We start from the raw sequence: 21,779 nt of genomic DNA on the forward strand, positions 1-21,779 counted from the left end.
TGCAGCGGGTTCAGCGATGACTAAGACAGCATGGGCTAATGGGAAAGGCAGCCGCAACCCCGCTCAGGTTGGGCTGGCGCGTGCAGTACTGCCCTCCTCCCCTGGGTTCCCATCCTAGGCTGCTTCTCAGAAGGAGCGCGCCTGTGGAGTAAGGAGGCTTGCCAGGGAGAAGGTGGATTTTCAGGAAAAAGCTATAGCTGTGTGTTTTATGGGTTAGGCTCTGCCTTTGGGTATGGCAGTGAGCAAGATAATGTTCCTATTCTTGTGGGTCTCACAGGCGGAAGTGCCACAGTTGAGAGATGTCAGTGTGTGTGGGAGGACAGAAAATTCCAGAAGGAAGCCATATTGGAGTTTTCCATTACAGAGCTATGAAAATACAGAGCTCTGTAGTTCTTATAGTGTATAGGGAGGTAGAGCAAGAGAGTTCCAGAGATCCAGAAAGGACGGTCGTGGTCCTGAAACACTTGTTTTTTTATAAAGTCCATCTGATTGCTCCTCGGATATGTAATGAGTCTAGATCTTGTGTATGATTTTGTTAAAGCTTTAACAGTCTTTCTTTCTTTTTTCCTTTTAGTATTTGGCCTTACAGGACCTGATGTTGCTTTCTCAGTATTCTCCATCTCGAAGGCAAGAAGTTTTTAGCCTCAGCCAACCAGGTATTGCAGAGAGGAGTAGATTTGATTGTGTGCGTGCATGCGTGCATGCGTGCGTGCGTGGTGTATAGGTGCAGAGGTCACTCTCATGCCCAAGGTGCTCCAAACTTTTGGAAGAGAGGTCTAGTTCATCCATGTCACACATCCTGAGCCCTTAGAGGAAGAATGGACTAAATCTTAAATGACTTAAGCAATTACTTTGCTGAGGGTAGAATTTATGTCACCAGGAAAAGCACTTATTTATTTGTGGATATTCATTTCTTTCAGCTCCTTAAATACTTGAATCTGAAGAAATTATGTATTGAGTGTCTTAGCAGGACAGTGCAGCCTAAGAATCTCAGCTGTTTTAATGCTGTTGAGGACCTTAAGAACTAGGTGGCTTCCTTCCTAGATAGGAGTAAGGACTGGAGTAAGATTCTGTTATTTGGCTCCATGGACAGAGCTCTCTGTTCCTGCTAGGTTACTCTGCCTCCTTTCTAGAAGAAAAGGGAGACCGAGGCTGGACTGATGGTGGCTGAGGGCGCCCTTGGCAGGCCGGACTCTCCACTGTACTTGCCAGGCAGCTCAAGGCTGACTTTGCCGAGCTCTCGCCGCCGTGTTCTTGGCAGGGAAGTAGTCCGGCCACAGCCCCAGCGCCAGCGCCAGCCCAGGGGGAGGAGCCTGGGTACCCTGCTTTCTCATTAGCACTCCATTGTTTGCTAAGCTGGCCAATTCCCAGACTGTAAAGGATCGTATGTGTTTAAATGGGATATGGAAACGAAGCCGAGTTATATACAAATATAATTGATCAGATTTGCTCTCTAGTGGGGAGAAACCAGAGCTGCTGCCGTGGAGAACAGGTAGCAGTGGTGCTTTCCTGTCCTGCTGGGCTCATCCTCTGCAGTCGTTTTTCCAGAGATTCGGGCAACTGACAAAGTATCCTGTGCTCTGCCAGAGAACTTCTGCTCTGGGGCATAAGATTAGAATTTAATTAGAATATTACACAGCTCCTAGTTGTCCTGAGTTACCAGTATAGTGCATCAGTCTGCTGACGAGACTCTCGTGTGTGCCTGCTGATTAGGTGACAAGGAAATGCATGCCAGGAGATGGGGGACGTTCACCGGCCTCTGCTGTTCTTAACAGGCAGTGGAGCGTGTGTGGTCTTTACGTGATAACCTGAATAGACAAAGGTCATGGAAAATCAAAGACAAAGATGAGAAGAGAGTTTTATTTTTTCTAAAGAATGGGAATTATTAGTTCATGTTAAATAACACAATGGCATATGTAAGCTCTCCAAGTACAAAAAATTGAGTGGTAGAGTCTGGGTCTGCTTATTTTGGTGTGTGATTTTTTTTTTTCTTTTTTAATTTAATGAAGTTTAAAATCAATTTTAAAAACTGGAAAAAATCATTATCAAATAGCCAAGTCACTCCTAGAGACTGAATCTCTTTTTTTTTTTTTTTTTTTTTTTTAAAGATTTATTTATTTATTTAGTAAAGAGTGTTCTGCCTGGACTTATCCCTGCAGGCCAGAAGAGGGCAGCAGATCTCATTACAGGTAGCTGTGAGCCACCATGTGGTTGCTGGGAATTGAACTCAGGACCTCTGGAAGAACAGCCAGTGCTCTTAACCGCTGAGCCATCTCTCCAGCCCATGAATCTCTTTTTTTTTTTAAAATTTTTGAGACATAGTTCCCCTTGTAGCCTTGACTGTCCTGGAACTAGCTCTGTAGGCCAGACTGGCCTTGAACTCAAGAGATCTGCCTGCCATGCCACCACAGCCGGTGCAAATACTGTCTCTTAGACATGGTCTCTGCCTTATCTATGGGACATGTTCCGAGGCTCCCAGTGGTGCCCGAAACCATGGATGGTACTGAACCCTCTGTACCCTGTGCTTTCTTTCCGATGTATATATAACTGTATACCTATGATAAAATGTATAAATTAAGCACCATAAGGGGTGCACAACAATAAGAAGAAAATAGAACAATTACAATAATATACTATGATGAAATTGCTACTATCACTACTCTTGTGCGATGGGGCCATTGTTGATAAAGTAGGGGTGTTTGGACACAGCATCTTGATGCTGTGACACTCCATCTGATAACCTAGAGGATTACCTGGTGAGTGCCCAGCAGGTAGTGTATGTAGTGTGAGTGTGTCGGGTGTGAGTGAGGCGCTCAGTTATCGTGGAATGGCACTAGATTAAATAACGCTATGCAGAAGAGCTGATCTAAAGCTCCCAAGTCATTTATGAACTTTTGTACTTGCTGTTTTTGGATCACGGTTGCCTGGGGAAATGCAGAGTTGGATTGTGAGTAAGGAGGAACTCCTATAGATGCGAGTGTGAGGAGCACTGAAGAGCTAGTGTGGCAGCCACTGAAGGATTGAGCACATCCATCCCAGCTCTCATTGCCTTCCTTCATTTCCACAGACTTAGCTGTCTTCAGCATTGCTGGGAAGTGACTCTGTCTTTGGAAAAACCATGGTCTAGTGCTTGGCTTAATTTTGGCAACCTATTTGGGAGGTTTTTAAGGGTAAAATCCAAATTTTTGTTTGCAGACTTTTCAGCAAATTGATTCAGCCAAGAAGTTGTTAGATTGCTGTGTACTGGGTGCCATGAGTGAGTAGTAGCTTAACGGAGACAGACAGTGGGTCCTGCTGCAGAGGGGATGAAGACGCTCTTCCTGAGTCCCTCCCGCCCAAGCTTCGTGAATACAGGATTTCTTACCTTTTACAAGCTATTGTTTGCCTATCCTAGGTGGACACCCCCACAATTGGACTGCCATTTCGAGGGAGTGTTTGAGTCTTTTAAACGATATGACTCAGAAACTGGTTCTCTACCAAGAAGCTGCCGCTACAAATGGGAGGATGTCTTCATCATACCCAGTGGAACCCAAGAAATTGAGTTCTCCAGGTGACTTAGTTTTAAATGAGATGGGAAAACGTATGTTTCCTAGAAAAGTGACAGCAGTTAATTTATGGTTATTTGCATGTGTGAGGTATATATGTTTAGAAGAGATCAATCCAACATGACAACAATACCAGATATTGTATTGAACCAAGAAAGACCTTTGTTATTGTAGATTGAAAAGCAACATGTCATTGAACATTAAAAAATACAGTGTTTTTCATTTTTCAGTTAATAAAATGCTTTAGATTATGTCCAGTGTAACAGTAGTGTTTAAAAGACGGATACAGCCAGGTGTGGTGGCGCATGCGTTTAATCCCAGCACTCAGGAGGCAGAGGCAGATGGATCTCTGTGAGTTCAAGGTCTGGTCTACAGAGGGAGCTCCAGGACACCCACAGCTACACAGTGAAACCTCATCTCAAAGTCATGGGATGACAAGTTTAGCACTTCCAGTGTTTTTCTTTCTTTCTTTCTTTCTCTTTTCTTTTCTCTTTTTTGAGACAGTAGCCTTGGCTGTCCTTGAACCCACTCTATAGACCAGGCTAGTTCTGAATTCACCTGCCTCTGCCTCCTGAGTATTGGGATCAATGTTTAATGTTTTGTTGCAGTTTTATTTAAAAGAGCAGAATCCTAATGCAGTCATTTATCTTGTGCCAGAGTGTTGAGAAGTTTCCTCTGATTTTGTATAGCGTACTAGAACTGAATTGGTTGTTACAAGCTGACTTTTTGTTGTTAGTTTTTCTGTTGATAAATGATTGAATCAAAATCTTCACACAGGCTAAAAATATATTCTACAACTTGGCTACTTTAGCCCAAAATAAGGTGGTTTTCAATGAAGCTGTTTATTGGTCCGATTAATAAATATCCTGGGAAATTAGTCCTTTTCTTTGATACCCAGGATTGTGCATACTAGACAAGCGCTTTAACTCTGAGCTACATTCTCAGCCTTTTTTTTTTTTAACTTTTCATTTTGACACAGGGTATTAGAAGTGCCCTGGGCTAGCCTTGACAAACTTTAGCCTGGGTACTCCTTGAACCTGTAATTCTCCTGCCTTAGCCTCCTGATTAGCTGGATTACAAGTCTACCCTACCATGCCCAGCTATAAAACGGGAGTTTTTTTGTCCTGACCGCCTGGTCCCAAATAAACACACAAAACTTACTATTTTTTTTTTGCCCCCAATCGCTTTTTTTTTTTTAAATTACACTCATGATATTCATTAATTACACTCATGATATTAATCACATATGTGGTATTCATAGATTACATTCGCAGTATGTATATATGTTATATATATGTATATATTTAATATATATATGTATATATATACATACACACACATATATATATATACATATATATATTAAATTTTAAATGCCGAATGTCATTTATTGAAGGAGGGAGGAGGTCTTAAATTCAGGGTTACAGCACAATGGGAGAACCCCGGAGGGCAGAAGTCCACTACTGATGTTTTACAATCTTGCATCTAAGCTGTTAATGCCCATTATTCAGGATACACAGACAAGGAACTTCCCTTTAGCATTCAGGAGGGTGGAACCTGGCAGGGAATTAGCATAAGGAGGATATCAAGGTCAAGGTCCACAAGCAAGGCAACAGTTACCCAAAACGGGGGCCAGGGACCTACAGGTCCCCCTTTTATTAAAAAGTGAGTTTCTGACTTGAGTTGTGTGGGACATCAGCAGGTCACCTTACCCATCATGGAGACACCTGCCCAGGCCACACAGGCGCTCTGTCTTAGGTTGGTGAGCACCCCCCAGGCATTACCCGTCTCGGAATACTCATTATCATACAGGCTCAATCTTGACACAGAAACTTATATTAATTACAAAATGTTCAGTTGATAGCTCAGACTTTTTGCTAACTAGTTCTTACATTTAAATCAACCCATTTTTGTTTTTTGAGATGGTTTCTCCGCGTAGTTTTGGTGCTTTTCCTGGAACTCACTCTGTAGACCAGGCTGGCCTTGAACTCACAGAGATCTGCTTGCCTCTGCCTCTGCCTCCGAGTGCTGGGATTAAAGGCTTTTGCCACCACCGCCGGCAAATTAACTCATTTTTATTAATCTATGTATTGCCTCATGGCTTTACCTGTTTTCTAGCATCTTGCTTCTTGGGTTCCCTGGCTTCTCCTTGATTCCTCCCTTCTTCATCCAGTCCTCAGTTTGATTGTTCTGCCTAATTTTATCCTGCCTTTATAAAGCCAATCAGCTTTATTATCAACCAATGAGAGTAATACCTGTTCACAGCATACAGAAGGATTATCCCACAGTACTCAGCAACAACTTAGTCTTTGGTGGGGCTTTTTTTTTTTTTTTTTTTTTTTTTGGAAAGTGCTAGCATTTTTTTTCCTTCCCATCTTTACCATAAATTTGGATGGATTTGGCCAAGTAGTAATTAAAATAGGAACATACAGCCAAACTGGATAGATTCTGATGCAGTGAGTTTCTCCTGTTTAAAAGTAAAATACAGGTAATGAGTTCATTTGAAAGTACTTAGAGAAATGAGCCTTGCAATCAGGATACTCGGGGAGGGGATTGAGACCACATGATGTGACAGGAAACAGAAGAAGCCATCTTCTTCTGCTGCTGAGGTGACTCAGCAGGTAAAGGTGCTTGCTCTGCAAGCCTGGTGACCTGCTTTGCCTCGAGCCCACGGGGAAAGGAAAGAACCAGCTCTCAAGAGCTGTCCCTTGACCTCTTCTCACGTGGCTGCTCTTCAGCACACGCACGTACGTACACACACACACACACACACACACACACACACACACACACACGATAATAATGCACAAAATGAACAAACCAATCTAAAACTCCTGGTGGAGTGGTTCCTGGATGACAACATAAAGTCTGGACATGGACTTAAATCTAGATGGAAGCTGGCTAGTGTGCGTTCCTTCAATGTCTTAAGGGGGAGTGTAGACCTGAGACCCTCTGCTGGCCTGCCTGGGCCATGTTACCTCATCTGCACTGCATCTGTTCTTTTACAGAGGAAACTGCTTTTCAGACACCAAAAACTAGCCAGATGCCTTCGGTGCCACCATTAGTTAAGACATCACTGTTTTCTCCAAAATTACCTACGCCTGATGTTTCAAATCCTTTTGGGACCCCGTTTGGCTCCAATGCAGTGAATCGAATGGCTGGAATTTTTGATGTAAACACCTGCTATGGGTCTCCCCAAAGTCCTCAGCTAATAAGAAGAGGGCCGAGATTGTGGACTCACACTTCTGGTGAGGGCTGTTTATTTTTAAAATTTGAAGTCTCACAGTTGCAGGATTAGACAGCTTAAGTTCTCACCTTATCATTTCTTTTTAATAGATCAGCAAATATCTGAGTTTTCTAATCCATCTCCTTGTACCTCTGTCACTGCTGAGGGTAAGACAGTGAGACAGCCCAATGTGATTTACTTATGGATTCAGAATAAACGTGAACAGGTAGGATGATACGTCTACAGGTTTTATATTTACATCATTAGAAGATTAAGGATCTCACAACAGTGATAGTTTTTTGTGTGTTTCTTTTATGCTTCACGTGTCAGATTAACTCACGAATCACCAGTATTAGAATGTTTTGAATTATAATGCATTTCACATGACTTAATTCTTAAAGAGATAGTTGGGTTCTAGGCTCTGGGTTAAACAGCAAGTCAAACAAAGCCCTTCCCTATGTTTCTGTCTTAGTCAGGGAAACAGGAGTAAGCAAGTAAATATGCTCTGTTTCTTTAAATGGAGAGTGCCACTAATTGGATTAATGGAAGGGCTGTTCTTGGAGCTATTAAGGGCAAAAGTTGCTTTATACTGTGACATGCTATTATCTCTCAGCTGCATCTTGATAGATTATGTCCAAAATAGGAAAAATAGACTTAACAGAAGAGAATTTTGATAGATAGAAGTAGGGCAGGTGAGAAGGAACAGTCGTTACAGGAAGGGGACTGTCTCCTGTGGCCTGATCAGAGAGGTCTCAGAGAAAAGGTGACACTTGGTGAGAGCAGCAGGGAGGATGGGAAGATTCACACCCAAGAGAGGGCGTGCCTGTGGCTTGTGTGAGCAGCAGTGGAAACAACTAGTGTGCCTGGAGCCAACTGAGGGATGGTGGCTGGAGGGAGGTGAGCTCAGAGAGGTGGCAGGCTCCAGAGCTTGGGTGGCAGCACTTGGTGCTGAAACTGGCCTTTTCCCTCAGTGAGATGGAAACTGCCACATTGTTGCGTTCGTAGGATATTGCAATGTCACTTCCGTTGTGAAGGAGCTTTTTAAATGGTGGGGTTGAGGTGAGACTTGTCCTGAGCAGGCGTAGAAGCCGAGAACCAGTGCTAAAGCCGCCGCAGTCATCTGTTGGGGACGGCTGTGTGATCATGGGAGTTGCCATGGCACCTGTAAAGTATGGTCAAGGTCTGGGTACATGGTTTCATAGGAATGTAATAGAATTTGCCTGGAATTTGCCGTTGGTATGCAGGAGAAAAGGGTCAGTGTTTTCTGTGAGGCTCTGGCCTGAGGCACCAGACTAAAATAGTTGCAGGAGATTGGGGCAGTTCACCACTGATTCTGAAGGAGGAGATTAATAGAGGTGAAGTGGGGAACTTAGTTTGATTTGGGGTCTGGCAACTTTGAGATACCTATTTAGAAAAACAAGTGACAGTTAGATGTGTATCTGAAACAGAAGATTCTGGTGATGATGTACTTTCGGAAGTCATCAGGGTGCAGACAGCATTCAAAAGCCCTGAGACTCAGTGTTGTTGAGTGTGGCTACAGAAGGGAAGAGAGAGCTCTAACCTGGACTCTCCACTGATGAAGGGTCCAAGAGAGGAGAGGAAGAGCACAGGACTCTTCAGGAGCAGCAACTGAGGAGAGGAAAGAACGTTTCCTAGAGCAGGACTGAGTGACAGGAACAGCAACAGTGTGGGGTGACGGGTTAACATGGGAGCGGGGACGGTGGGGTCACCAGGTCAGAGTGACAGGAGCAGTGTGGGGTGACGGGTTAACATGGGAGCGGGGACAGTGGGGTCACCAGGTCCACTATGGGGAATGGAACCTAGAGTCTAATAGACATAGGCAAGTACTCTACCACTGAGCTACATCCCAGTCAGTTTTGATTTTTTGCGGGGATGGGATCTGTTGTTCAGTTCGCCTCAGACTTTCTCTGTAGCCCAATCAGGCAGTCTTTGAACCCCAGCTTCTGAGGCTATAGGTCTGAACCATCTTGCCTGAGTTTTGACAGGAGTTCTTAGGTAGAGAAGGGTGGTCAGTGGGGTTGGGGATTTAGCTCAGTGGTAGAGCGCTTGCCTAGCAAGCGCAAGACCCTGAGTTCGGTTCTCAGCTCCAGAAAGGAAAAAAAAAAAAAAAGAGGATGGTCAGGAGGGATTAGGAGAGAAAATGGATACCTTCCAAGAAGCCAGTCTTTGAACGACTTTTGCCATAAATGGAGAGAAAATGACCAGTAACTGGAAGGAGTTGAGGAGTTAAGGACTTCAGAAAATCATTCTTTTCTAAATGGGAGAAATAGACCCATGCTTGCTGATGAGATGAGGAGGTTGGTATAGAATAAAGGGACCATGAGACACAGTACAGTCCTGCTAGGGTTTGCGTAGTAACTAACAGGTTCTGCCTTCTACATCCTGTGGCTTAGTGTGGCTTTCAGTGAGTCTCCCAAGGTACAAGTTTACTTTCAACTCAGTGGACTCAGAGTCTGATATAGGAATCTTGTTTTCTGTAAATGTCACCTTGTAGAGAATGTCTTGGAGGGTGGCTAAGGGACAGCAGTTATACAAATTGAGAAAAAAAAACAACAGGTTGAGAAAGTTCTACCCAAACCTCTGAGGTTTCCTTCTGGTATGGCAAGGCTGTATTTGGGTGTCAGTGCATGTGCGTGGAAACACAGTTAAGGGTGGTGGCTTACCTGTTTATCCACTCCATAGCACAGTGCTATTTACTTCCATAGCTTATTGTAACTATTGTTCATTGCTACATTTACATTTAGAAAACTTTTCTGTGGGAAGAACTTAGAAATGTGTGCTATACTTGAGTAGACTTGAAAGAATAACCTTGCTAATTTTTTTTTTCCAACTCAGATTAAGAATTTCTTGTCAAAACGGGTGCTGATAATGTACTTTTTTAGTAAGGTAAGAATATAAAATGACGGCATTAAGGATGGGATGAGAGGAAATAGAGTGTGAGGGAGCAGAAAAGATAGGACTTGTAATATAGACACCCAGCAAGCCGCGATGAGATAGATCTCTGCCTTGCATTTGGACAGTCCTCTCCTAGACACACATGTCACCCCATGATTCCTGGGGCTTGCCTCAGTGGTTGTTCCCCTGTGACTGGTGCTGGCAGCTTTGGTGATTTTCACCTTTGGCCCTTCCATGCTGGCTGGCAAGCAGTCAGGCTTTCTGTGCTTCGTGACTTGTTTCCTGCTCACATCCTTGTGGCCTGTTGGTATTCAAAAGGGAGGAGACTGAATTAGATGACCGATGTTGAATTCTTGATGGATTAAAAAATTGCATCTCAGGCATCAAAGTTGAATTCTGTGCCAGCATTTGGCTTACATTTTTCTTCCCACAGGACCCAGATGCTGAGGCAGGAGGATTGAGAATTTTAAGTGAGACCTGGCAACTTAGGAAGTCCTATCCCAAAATAGCCCAAACACCAAAAAACAAACAAACAAAACAAAACCCCAGACAAGCAAACAGCCCTTTCAGCTGGTCTCCCCCTTGTTTCAGCTACCCCTGGGCAGTAAATGTCAGCTGCAGAAACTAAAGACTGACTTGGGTTTTCTGTTAGGTGTAGCTGTTTTGTGTGAATCCTTTCTCAGGCAAAGCCTTTGTCCACATATAGGGCAGAGTACTTGTGTAGATGAAGTTTTTTCTGGTTCTGCCCAGCTCCACAGACCCTGTAGCCATTTATAAAATAATCACTCAGAAGCTTATATTAATATAAACTTCTCGGCCATTAGCTCAGGCCTACCACTGATTAGCTCTTACACTTAAATTAACCCATAACTTTTATTCATGTTTAGCCAGGTGGCTTGGTACCTTTTCTCAGTTTTGTCTTGTTTTTTCTGTGTCTGGCTGGCTACTCCTGACTCAGCCTTCCTCTTCCCAGAATTCTCCTTGTCTGTTTATCCCGCCTATACTTCCTGCCTGGCTACTGGCCAATCAGTATTTTATTTATCAACCAAGCAGAGCAACACATTCACAGCATACAGAGCAATATCCACAGCACACTTGCACACCTTAACCTCTCTCTGTCCATACTGCAGTATTAGTGTCCGGGCTTATGGAGCCTTTGGCACACACACGCCAAGGTTTCACTATTCTTGTGTACTCTGAAGCCATACAGTGATGGAGGAAGAGTTGAGCAACCCTGGTGTGATGTGTGAATCTGTGCAAGAGCCATTTCTACTTCTTCACGGTGCTTTTTCCCTACAAGGGAAGGGAAGATCTGCCTGATGATCACTTGCCTTTCCAAAAACCAATCCCCTAGGACTATCCTTTAGCAACATGTGTCTTGTCCCTCCCGAAGAGGATGAGAGTTCTCTGAAGTTTTACTGCAGTTCTTGGTCTCCAGAGTGGAAAACAAACTTCCTGAGTGTCTTATGTGTGACATGCACTTTCACTCAAGTCCCTCCTGTGATTCTGACAGTGGTCCTCTTTTCTGTCAAGCAGAAAGTCTTTTCCTCTGTGAGTGAATATCCACTCTGATTCTAATCTGTAAGAGCTATTGTGTGGTGAGGAGCTGTGGGTGATGATGTGTGGTGAGGAGCTGTAGGTGATGATGTGTGGTGAGGAGCTGTAGGTGATGATGTGTGGTGAGGGGCTGTAGGTGATGATGTTGTGTGGTGAGGGGCTGTAGGTGATGATGTGTGGTGAGGAGCTGTAGGTGATGATGTGTGGTGAGGAGCTGTAGATGATGTTGTGTGGTGAGGGGCTGTAGGTGATGATGTGTGGTGAGGGGCTGTAGGTGATGATGTTGTGTGGTGAGGGGCTGTAGGTGATGATGTGTGGTGAGGGGCTGTAGGTGATGATATGGTGAGGAGCTGTAGGTGATGATGTGTGGTGAGGGGCTGTAGGTGATGATATGGTGAGGAGCTGTAGGTGATGATGTGTGGTGAGGGGCTGTAGGTGATGATGTTGTGTGGTGAGGGGCTGTAGGTGATGATGTTGTGTGGTGAGAGGCTGTAGGTGATGATGTTGTGTGGTGAGGAGCTGTAGATGATGTTGTGTGGTGAGGGGCTGTAGGTGATGATGTGTGGTGAGGGGCTGTAGGTGATGATGTTGTGTGGTGAGGAGCTGTAGGTGATGATGTTGTGTGGTGAGGGGCTGTAGGTGATGATGTTGTGTGGTGAGGAGCTGTAGGTGATGATGTGTGGTGAGGGGCTGTAGGTGATGATGTGTGGTGAGGGGCTGTAGGTGATGATGTGTGGTGAGGAGCTGTAGGTGATGTTGTGTGGTGAGGAGCTGTAGGTGATGATGTTGTGTGGTGAGGAGCTGTAGGTGATGATGTTGTGTGGTGAGGGGCTGTAGGTGATGATGTGTGGTGAGGGGCTGTAGGTGATGATGTTGTGTGGTGAGGGGCTGTAGGTGATGATGTGTGGTGAGGGGCTGTAGATGATGATGTGTGGTGAGGGGCTGTAGGTGATGATGATGTGTGGTGAGGGGCTGTAGGTGATGATGTGTGGTGAGGGGCTGTAGATGATGATGTGTGGTGAGGGGCTGTAGGTGATGATGTTGTGTGGTGAGGGGCTGTAGGTGGTGTTGTGTGGTGAGGGCTGTAGGTGATGATGTTGTATGGTGAGCTGTAGGTGATGATGTGTGGTGAGGGGCTGTAGGTGATGATGATGTGTGGTGAGGAGCTGTAGGTGATGATGTTGTGTGGTGAGAGGCTGTAGGTGATGATGTTGTGTGGTGAGGAGCTGTAGGTGATGATGTTGTGTGGTGAGGAGCTGTAGGTGATGATGTTGTGTGGTGAGGGGCTGTAGGTGATGATGTTGTGTGGTGAGGGGCTGTAGGTGGTGTTGTGTGCTGAGGGCTGTAGGTGATGATGTTGTATGGTGAGCTGTAGGTGATGATGTGTGGTGAGGGGCTGTAGGTGATGATGATGTGTGGTGAGGAGCTGTAGGTGATGATGTTGTGTGGTGAGAGGCTGTAGGTGATGATGTTGTGTGGTGAGGAGCTGTAGGTGATGATGTTGTGTGGTGAGGAGCTGTAGGTGATGATGTTGTGTGGTGAGGGGCTGTAGGTGATGATGTGTGGTGAGGGGCTGTAGGTGATGATGTTGTGTGGTGAGGGGCTGTAGGTGATGATGTTGTGTGGTGAGGAGCTGTAGGTGATGATGTTGTGTGGTGAGGGGCTGTAGGTGATGATGTGTGGTGAGGAGCTGTAGGTGATGATGTTGTGTGGTGAGGGGCTGTAGGTGATGATGTTGTGTGGTGAGGAGCTGTAGGTGATGATGTTGTGTGGTGAGGGGCTGTAGATGATGATGTTGTGTGGTGAGGAGCTGTAGGTGATGATGTGTGGTGAGGAGCTGTAGGTGATGATGTTGTGTGGTGAGGAGCTGTAGGTGATGATGTTGTGTGGTGAGGAGCTGTAGGTGATGATGTTGTGTGGTGAGGAGCTGTAGGTGATGTTGTGTGGTGAGGAGCTGTAGGTGATGATGTTGTGTGGTGAGGGGCTGTAGGTGATGATGTTGTGTGGTGAGGGGCTGTAGGTGATGATGTGTGGTGAGGAGCTGTAGGTGATGATGTGTGGTGAGGGGCTGTAGGTGATGATGTTGTGTGGTGAGGGGCTGTAGGTGATGATGTGTGGTGAGGAGCTGTAGGTGATGATGTGTGGTGAGGGGCTGTAGGTGATGTTGTGTGGTGAGGGGCTGTAGGTGATGATAATGTGTGGTGAGGGGCTGTAGGTGATGATGTTGTGTGGTGAGAGGCTGTAGGTGATGATGTGTGGTGAGGGGCTGTAGGTGATGATGTTGTGTGGTGAGGGGCTGTAGGTGATGATGTGTGGTGAGGAGCTGTAGGTGATGATGTGTGGTGAGGGGCTGTAGGTGATGATGTTGTGTGGTGAGGGGCTGTAGGTGATGATGTGTGGTGAGGAGCTGTAGGTGATGATGTTGTGTGGTGAGAGGCTGTAGGTGATGATGTGTGGTGAGAGGCTGTAGGTGATGATGTTGTGTGGTGAGGGGCTGTAGGTGATGATGTTGTGTGGTGAGGAGCTGTAGGTGATGATGTGTGGTGAGGGGCTGTAGGTGATGTTGTGTGGTGAGGGGCTGTAGGTGATGATGATGTGTGGTGAGGGGCTGTAGGTGATGATGTTGTGTGGTGAGGGGCTGTAGGTGATGATGTGTGGTGAGGAGCTGTAGATGATGATGTGTGGTGAGGAGCTGTAGGTGATGATGTTGTGTGGTGAGGGGCTGTAGGTGATGTTGTGTGGTGAGGAGCTGTAGGTGATGATGTTGTGTGGTGAGGAGCTGTAGATGATGATGTGTGGTGAGGGGCTGTAGATGATGATGTGTGGTGAGGGGCTGTAGGTGATGATGTTGTGTGGTTAGGGGCTGTAGGTGATGATGTGTGGTGAGGGGCTGTAGGTGATGATGTGTGGTGAGAGGCTGTAGGTGATGATGTGTGGTGAGGAGCTGTAGGTGATGATGTTGTGTGGTTAGGGGCTGTAGGTGATGATGTGTGGTGAGGGGCTGTAGGTGATGATGTGTGGTGAGGGGCTGTAGGTGATGTTGTGTGGTGAGGGGCTGTAGGTGATGATGTTGTGTGGTGAGGAGCTGTAGGTGATGTTGTGTGGTGAGGGGCTGTAGGTGATGATGTGTGGTGAGGGGCTGTAGGTGATGTGTGGTGAGAGGCTGTAGGTGATGATGTGTGGTTAGGGGCTGTAGGTGATGATGTGTGGTGAGAGGCTGTAGGTGATGATGTTGTGTGGTGAGGAGCTGTAGGTGATGTTGTGTGGTGAGAGGCTGTAGGTGATGATGTTGTGTGGTGAGGAGCTGTAGGTGATGTGTGGTGAGAGGCTGTAGGTGATGATGTGTGGTGAGAGGCTGTAGGTGATGTGTGGTGAGAGGCTGTAGGTGATGATGTTGTGTGGTGAGGGGCTGTAGGTGATGATGTGTGGTGAGAGGCTGTAGGTGATGATGTTGTGTGGTGAGGAGCTGTAGGTGATGATGTTGTGTGGTGAGGGGCTGTAGGTGATGATGTTGTGTGGTGAGGAGCTGTAGGTGATGATGTGTGGTTAGGGGCTGTAGGTGATGTTGTGTGGTGAGGGGCTGTAGGTGATGATGTTGTGTGGTGAGGAGCTGTAGGTGATGATGTGTGGTGAGGGGCTGTAGGTGATGATGTTGTGTGGTGAGGGGCTGTAGGTGATGATGTGTAGTGAGGGGCTGTAGGTGATGATGTGTGGTTAGGGGCTGTAGGTGATGATGTTGTGTGGTGAGGGGCTGTAGGTGATGATGTGTGGTGAGAGGCTGTAGGTGATGTTGTGTGGTGAGGGGCTGTAGGTGATGATGTGTGGTGAGGAGCTGTAGGTGATGATGTTGTGTGGTGAGGAGCTGTAGGTGATGATGTGTGGTTAGGGGCTGTAGGTGATGATGATGTGTGGTGAGGGGCTGTAGGTGATGTTGTGTGGTGAGGGGCTGTAGATGAGGATATTGTGTGGTGAGGAGCTGTAGATGATGATGTTGTGTGGTGAGGAGCTGTAGGTGATGATGTGTGGTGAGGAGCTGTAGGTGATGATGTGTGGTGAGGAGCTGTAGGTGATGATGTTGTGTGGTGAGGGGCTGTAGGTGATGATGTTGTGTGGTGAGGGGCTGTAGATGATGATGTGTGGTGAGGGGCTGTAAGTGATGATGTGTGGTGAGGAGCTGTAGGTGATGATGTGTGGTGAGGAGCTGTAGGTGATGATGATGTGTGGTGAGGGGCTGTAGGTGATGATGTGTGGTGAGAGGCTGTAGGTGATGTTGTGTGGTGAGGAGCTGTAGGTGATGATGATGTGTGGTGAGGGGCTGTAGGTGATGATGTTGTGTGGTGAGGGGCTGTAGGTGATGATGTGTGGTGAGGAGCTGTAGGTGATGATGTTGTGTGGTGAGGGGCTGTAGGTGATGATGTGTGGTGAGAGGCTGTAGGTGATGTTGTGTGGTGAGGAGCTGTAGGTGATGATGTGTGGTGAGGGGCTGTAAGTGATGATGTGTGGTGAGGAGCTGTAGGTGATGATGATGTGTGGTGAGGAGCTGTAGGTGATGATGTGTGGTGAGGAGCTGTAGGTGATGATGTTGTGTGGTGAGGGGCTGTAGATGATGTGTGGTGAGGGGCTGTAGATGATGTGTGGTGAGGGGCTGTAGATGATGTGTGGTGAGGGGCTGTAGATGATGTGTGGTGAGGAGCTGTAGGTGATGATGTGTGGTGAGGGGCTGTAGGTGATGATGTGTGGTGAGGAGCTGTAGGTGATGATGATGTGTGGTGAGGGGCTGTAGGTGATGATGTTGTGTGGTGAGGGGCTGTAGGTGATGATGTTGTGTGGTGAGGGGCTGTAGGTGATGATGTTGTGTGGTGAGGGGCTGTAGGTGATGATGTTGTGTGGTGAGGAGCTGTAGGTGATGATGTGTGGTGAGGAGCTGTAGGTGATGATGTGTGGTGAGGGGCTGTAGATGATGATGATGTGTGGTGAGGAGCTGTAGGTGATGATGTGTGGTTAGGGGCTGTAGGTGATGATGTTGTGTGGTGAGGGGCTGTAGGTGATGATGTTGTGTGGTTAGGGGCTGTAGGTGATGATGTGTGGTGAGGAGCTGTAGGTGATGATGTTGTGTGGTGAGGAGCTGTAGGTGATGATGTTGTGTGGTGAGGGGCTGTAGGTGATGATGATGTGTGGTGAGGAGCTGTAGGTGATGATGTGTGGTTAGGGGCTGTAGGTGATGATGTTGTGTGGTGAGGAGCTGTAGGTGATGATGTTGTGTGGTGAGGGGCTGTAGGTGATGTTGTGTGGTGAGGGGCTGTAGATGATGATGTGTGGTGAGGAGCTGTAGGTGATGATGTTGTGTGGTGAGGGGCTGTAGGTGATGTTGTGTGGTGAGGGGCTGTAGGTGATGTTGTGTGGTGAGGGCTGTAGGTGATGATGTGTGGTGAGAGGCTGTAGGTGATGTGTGGTGAGGGGCTGTAGGTGATGTTGTGTGGTGAGGGCTGTAGGTGATGATGTGTGGTGAGGGCTGTAGGTGATGATGTGTGGTGAGGGGCTGTAGGTGCTGCTGCTGTGTGGTAAAAGTGTAGACAGTGCTGAGAATCATTGTAGTGATGAGCCCCATCTCCGTTGGGTGCTTAGCTAAAGCCAGCGTTCTTGTTTTCAGTTTGGGTTTTGAGATGGTCTCAATAAGTTGCAGTTGGTCTTGAACTCATTCTTTAGCCCACACAGGCCTTGAACTTCCGATCTTCCTGCCTTAGCCTCCCAAGTAACTAGGATTACAGGCCTGTGTAGCAGAGCCCTGACAGCATTGTTTAGATAGGACAGTTGTGCTCCATACTGCCTACCCAGGGCATAGTAAAGGGAATCTGGGGGGGGGTTGTTTTTTGTTTTTTTTTTTTTTTTTTTTTAATGGGTTTGAGAGTAGTAGACAGTTTATGGGAAGTAACCCATAGTTACAAGGTTCTTTTGTTCAAAAAGAAATTTAGTAACTCTCTGTAAGTGATCCCTGTGCTGATTGCACAGGGTGGGTTGATCACAGGGAACTCTTACTTTAAATGAGAAACTGGGGCACTTAGGGACTTAAGCTTGGGTGCTCTGTTGTACTTAAAATTTATATAAGAAATTATTTCAGTTTTTAAGTTTTGGGGGCAGCCGTGAGTCTTTTATTGTTACAGACCACACAACTGATAAAAATGGCAATTTTCCCACAGGGGACTTTACTTAAATGTTTTTGTTTTATTTGTAGCACCCAGAGGCCTCCATTCAGGCCGTGTTTTCAGATGCCCAGATGCATATTTGGGCTTTAGAAGGTAAGCAGTACCTTTGAACGGTAATCTGTAACTGAATTTAATCAGTTAATTCTGAACTCTGGTTCATGAGCGGTCACTTCTGGTATTTCAGATACATTTTTATCTTTGTTTTATATGGATGATTTTCTTCCTCCATGGCCCACCACTTCTGGGGACAGAACCCAGACCTCACATCTAGGCCAGCACTCCCACCGAGCTGCAGCTACAAGCCTGGATGGGTTTTGATTTGGGTAGAATTTTTCTCGTACATAGATAAAGATGTATTTCTATATAATTGAAGTGCAGCCAGTTGATAGTGTTTACCTTAATGGTCGCTTACATTGAAATATGAAAACTTAGCTGTTGAAGAACTGTTTCACGTATAAATACCTTCTTGGTGCTTCAGGACCCACGCAGGCCTGGCTTGACCACGCCATGACAAGTGTCCTCAGCTGTCAGGCCTCCTGTGTCGGTCTGTTTTGTTTTGTGGCTCTAAGGCAGTTGAACACTTTTTCAGGGCTTGTTCCATCTTTTGTATTACAGCTCTTCTTTGTAGTTCTCTTTACATCCAGACTGTCAGCGTCCTCTCAAGTAGACATATTACAGGTGGGTTTGTCTAACTTTGCTTCCCTGTTTTCTCCTCCCCTTGAGGTCTGTCTCACCTGGTAGCAGCATCATTTACAGAAGATAGATTCGGAGTTGTCCAGACCACGCTCCCAGCTATCCTTAATACTCTGTTGACCCTGCAGGAGGTGAGTGATCTGTCCCAGTGTTGGGCGTGGCTGCAGGCTGTTCTCCAGTGCCCTGTGCTTCTCTTTGTTTCTGTAGGCCAGTAATAAAACACGGTCAGAATGAAAATTCTGTTTCACCCTTAGGAAATTACAATCTGAAAGAGAGAACAAGAAGAACAACTTTCTTTGCTTAAAACTTTCACAGAAACTGAAAGAGAGATTGTGCTTAACCCTTTGTGGTAGGCTGCCGGAATTAAGTAGATAGTTCAGGCAATTTTGTGCAAGTTTGGGTTCTGTCTTTTGTTTTTTGAGACAGGATCTCATGTATCTCAGACTGGCCTTAATTAAACTTGCCAAGGATGACCTTAAACTTGTGATCCTCTGCCTCTGTCTCCCCAATGCTAGAGTTCCAGGTGTGAAGTTCCAGGTGTGGAGTACCAGGTGTGAGCCACCATACTCCACTCCACACTCAGTTTTGTGTGGTGCTGGGGATCAAACCCAGGGCTTCTGTATGCTCAGCCAGCAAGCATTTTACCAACTGAACTACATCCCCTAGCCCAAGAGCTCCTGAAAGTGGCCTGTGATTTCATCACCCAATCAGATATGTTCCCCATGGGCCAGAGACTCAACACCTAAGACCACTGGATGTCCATCCAAGGCTGGGTAGTTGGTTTTTACCATAGACCTTTTTAGTCCTGTATTTGTAGGAAGGCAGAAATAAACAAACGAAAAAACACACTTCCTGCTTTCAGCAGGCTCCCTTCCTCCCTTCCTTATTTCTTTTTCCTTTCCTTTTCATTTTTAGAAAAGGTCTCACTATGTAGCCTTGAACTTGCTGGCCTCAAACTCTGCTCCTGAAGGCTGGGACTAAAGGTGTGCCGCAGGCTTCTTTTCTTTTTTTCTCCTATTTTACACTTTTTGTTTTGTCTTGGTTTTGAGACAGGATCTCACTGTGTGTCCTGGCAGCCTGTAACTCACAGATATCCACCTGCCTGCCTCCTCAGTACTGGGATTAAAGACAAGTGCTACCACGCCCAGCCCTTCCTTTCTTAATTCAAATGATTTGTTTTAGTCTACCTTTTGTTATTGTGGTCATGGGAAGTATAATCAGAGCTTGGGGCATTTAGAAATAGTGTTTGGGTGCAATAGTCTCTTTGTAGGAGTGTTGAGCTGGGCCGGAGATTAATAATTGTTGCATCTTTTGGTCTGGGGAACCTTTTAGGAAAGGAGAAAAAACTTGCTCCACAGTTCCATTGTTTAAAATTTAGTTCATATTACCACTTATGAAGTCTTAATAAATCAGTGATTTTTTCTTTTCCTTTTTATTATTGTTGCTTTGAATATTCTGTTTGAGTTTTTTACTTTGGGGTCTCTGTGATAGGGTCTCATTAGGTATCCCATATGGCCCAATAGAGCCCTAATCCTCCTCCCTTTGCCATCCAAGGCTGGGACCAGGGTTATGCACCACCCATTCCCATTCCAACATTGCGTACGTGTACGACAGGGCAACTGAGACTTGGGCGTGTTTTCTCCACAGAACATCATTGCTCTCTTGTGAAGGAAGTGAACGCTCTGACTACAGATGAGGAGGCTCGCTAGTGCAGTAATGTACGCCTGAGTTTACACACAAACCTCAGTGAGGGCAGAGCTAGGACGTGTACCTAGGCTGACTCAGGGTGTTGACAGTGTAGATGCCTCAAGAAGAGCAGCAGATTCACATCCTCCATCCTTGACCTTGTCTGCCATCGTGTCCTGGGATTTGGTTTTCTCCCACTTAGGATTCTTGAGAGAATGATTCTATCCTTGAAACTTTTTGGCTCATGATCTATAGTATGTTATGTTCAACTTGTGTGTATTTGTAATAGGAACAAGATTCTTGGCACAGTACTTACTTAATGTTAACTATGCAGTGTATCGTAATGTTTTTTGTTGAATTTCCTTAGAAAGGCCAACTGGAACCCATTGAAATTGAGTAAATGGTGCTGCTGCAAGTGAGCTGCATGGCCTCACTGACTGCACAGATCTCCCTGCTCTCAGTATTTATTCTGTGCTGCACTCTCTGTTCACACCTCCTCCACTGTTGGAATTCTACTTCTTCAGAGTTTACTAGAAGGAGATGAGTCTATATGGATTTCAGTTACCCATACCTTTGGGTGGAAGGATAACAATTCCTGATTTGTCAAAAAGTCAGTCCTTTCCTTGAAAACAAAGGGGTTGAGATGGAAAATACTTTTGAAGGGTAGAACAGAAAGAGACAGAGAGGCCTGTGCTACACAGTTGACAGTCAGAGGGATAGAACAGGACCAGGGAGCTGACACTTCACTCTGAGAATTCAGATCCCTTCCTTTGTGAGTCTCGTCCATCACAGACAGCCTTTTTGTTGGACTCCGGATATTCTCAGGCCTGCACCCAAACAGAACTGCCTGCTGAGCCATCGGACTGACCAGTCCAGTAATGCTCTTAAAGCCTTTAGGGTCAGAAAGGAAATGAATGACATTGAATTGCACTTACCAAGGTAGGAGTTTGTGCTGTAGTGCTGTGTGCTTTCTGATTGTTTCATGAAGTAGGAGGCCTGTCCGTGAGTTAGCGTTTTGAAGCAGTAATAAGATGAATGGAATTTTAAGGTAACTGCAGCAGCAGTAATGGGATGTGAAGACAGTGATGATTTCTTTGATACGGAAACTGCAAGTTACTGTGATTTGTGTCCCTGTTCATAACCACAGCCAACAGGAAGTTGATGTAGAGCTTTGGGGAGGTGGCGGGCAGCTTATCGAGTCAAGCCGAGATGGGAGCCCTTGCTCCAAGCACAGCCCTCCTGCTTTACAGCCCCGTCTCTCTGGTTCTTGCCCTCACGTTGCCTCTGGCTTCCTCCTTGGCTGCTTTTCCTCTCCAGGTTAGGCCTTCGAGTCTGATGCTCCAGCTGCTTTAGCACTGGATCCTTGAGGTCCTTTATCTTTGGGTTTTCAATCCCTCCCCCCACCCGAAAACTTCCTCCGTCTGCTAACCGTCCACTCTTCTGTCCGTCGTTCCTGACTCCGCTTTCTTCAGGCCTTTGGCATTGCTGCCCGGAACTATGACTTCAGTGTCTTACCTGAGATGCCTCGTTCTGACCAACACTACTGCTCTTCCCTTGAGCCATCTGCGTTAAAGCGACTGGCGATTATACCATTTTCCTTCACGTGTGACTTACTTTCTTACATGACTCCGTTCTTTCTTGTCTAGAACACTTTTCTCCTTTCTTCTGGATCCGCTTTGTAATTCCCATGTCAACCTCAGTCAGTCAGAATAAAGGCAGGGATCAATGTCTCCTTTTCTTATTTCTAGCATGTGATGCCTGGCAAGTGACAGGTGTTTATTAAAATATTTGTTGGATGCCTGTTATTTGCTTGTTTACTGCATAAGTGAGCGAAGCCATCTCTTCAGGGGCTTGAATTGAGTGGCAGTTCTGACGCAGTGGGCTAATTAATGACTGCTCCTTTACTTGGAGGAGGCAGAGATGTTGTGTGAATCGTATTGGTGCCATTTTATG

The 21,779-nt window shown here is 46.0% G+C and overlaps 1 protein-coding gene across 1 annotated transcript in view; it reads left to right on the forward strand.

Annotated features, from left to right (window-relative positions):
- Positions 1-21,779, forward strand: part of Ndc1 (NDC1 transmembrane nucleoporin) — a 58,508-nt gene that overhangs the window by 18,397 nt on the left and 18,332 nt on the right. Inside the window, exons 10-16 of the mRNA XM_006977716.4 lie at positions 575-656; positions 3,395-3,550; positions 6,554-6,793; positions 6,882-6,997; positions 9,628-9,678; positions 17,477-17,540; positions 18,171-18,271. Coding sequence (XP_006977778.4) covers positions 575-656; positions 3,395-3,550; positions 6,554-6,793; positions 6,882-6,997; positions 9,628-9,678; positions 17,477-17,540; positions 18,171-18,271 — 810 coding nt within the window. The remainder of the gene's footprint in view (positions 1-574; positions 657-3,394; positions 3,551-6,553; positions 6,794-6,881; positions 6,998-9,627; positions 9,679-17,476; positions 17,541-18,170; positions 18,272-21,779) is intronic.

Source organism: Peromyscus maniculatus, chromosome 2 (assembly GCF_049852395.1).
Source record: "Peromyscus maniculatus bairdii isolate BWxNUB_F1_BW_parent chromosome 2, HU_Pman_BW_mat_3.1, whole genome shotgun sequence".
Classification (NCBI taxonomy): Eukaryota; Metazoa; Chordata; class Mammalia; order Rodentia; family Cricetidae; genus Peromyscus; species Peromyscus maniculatus.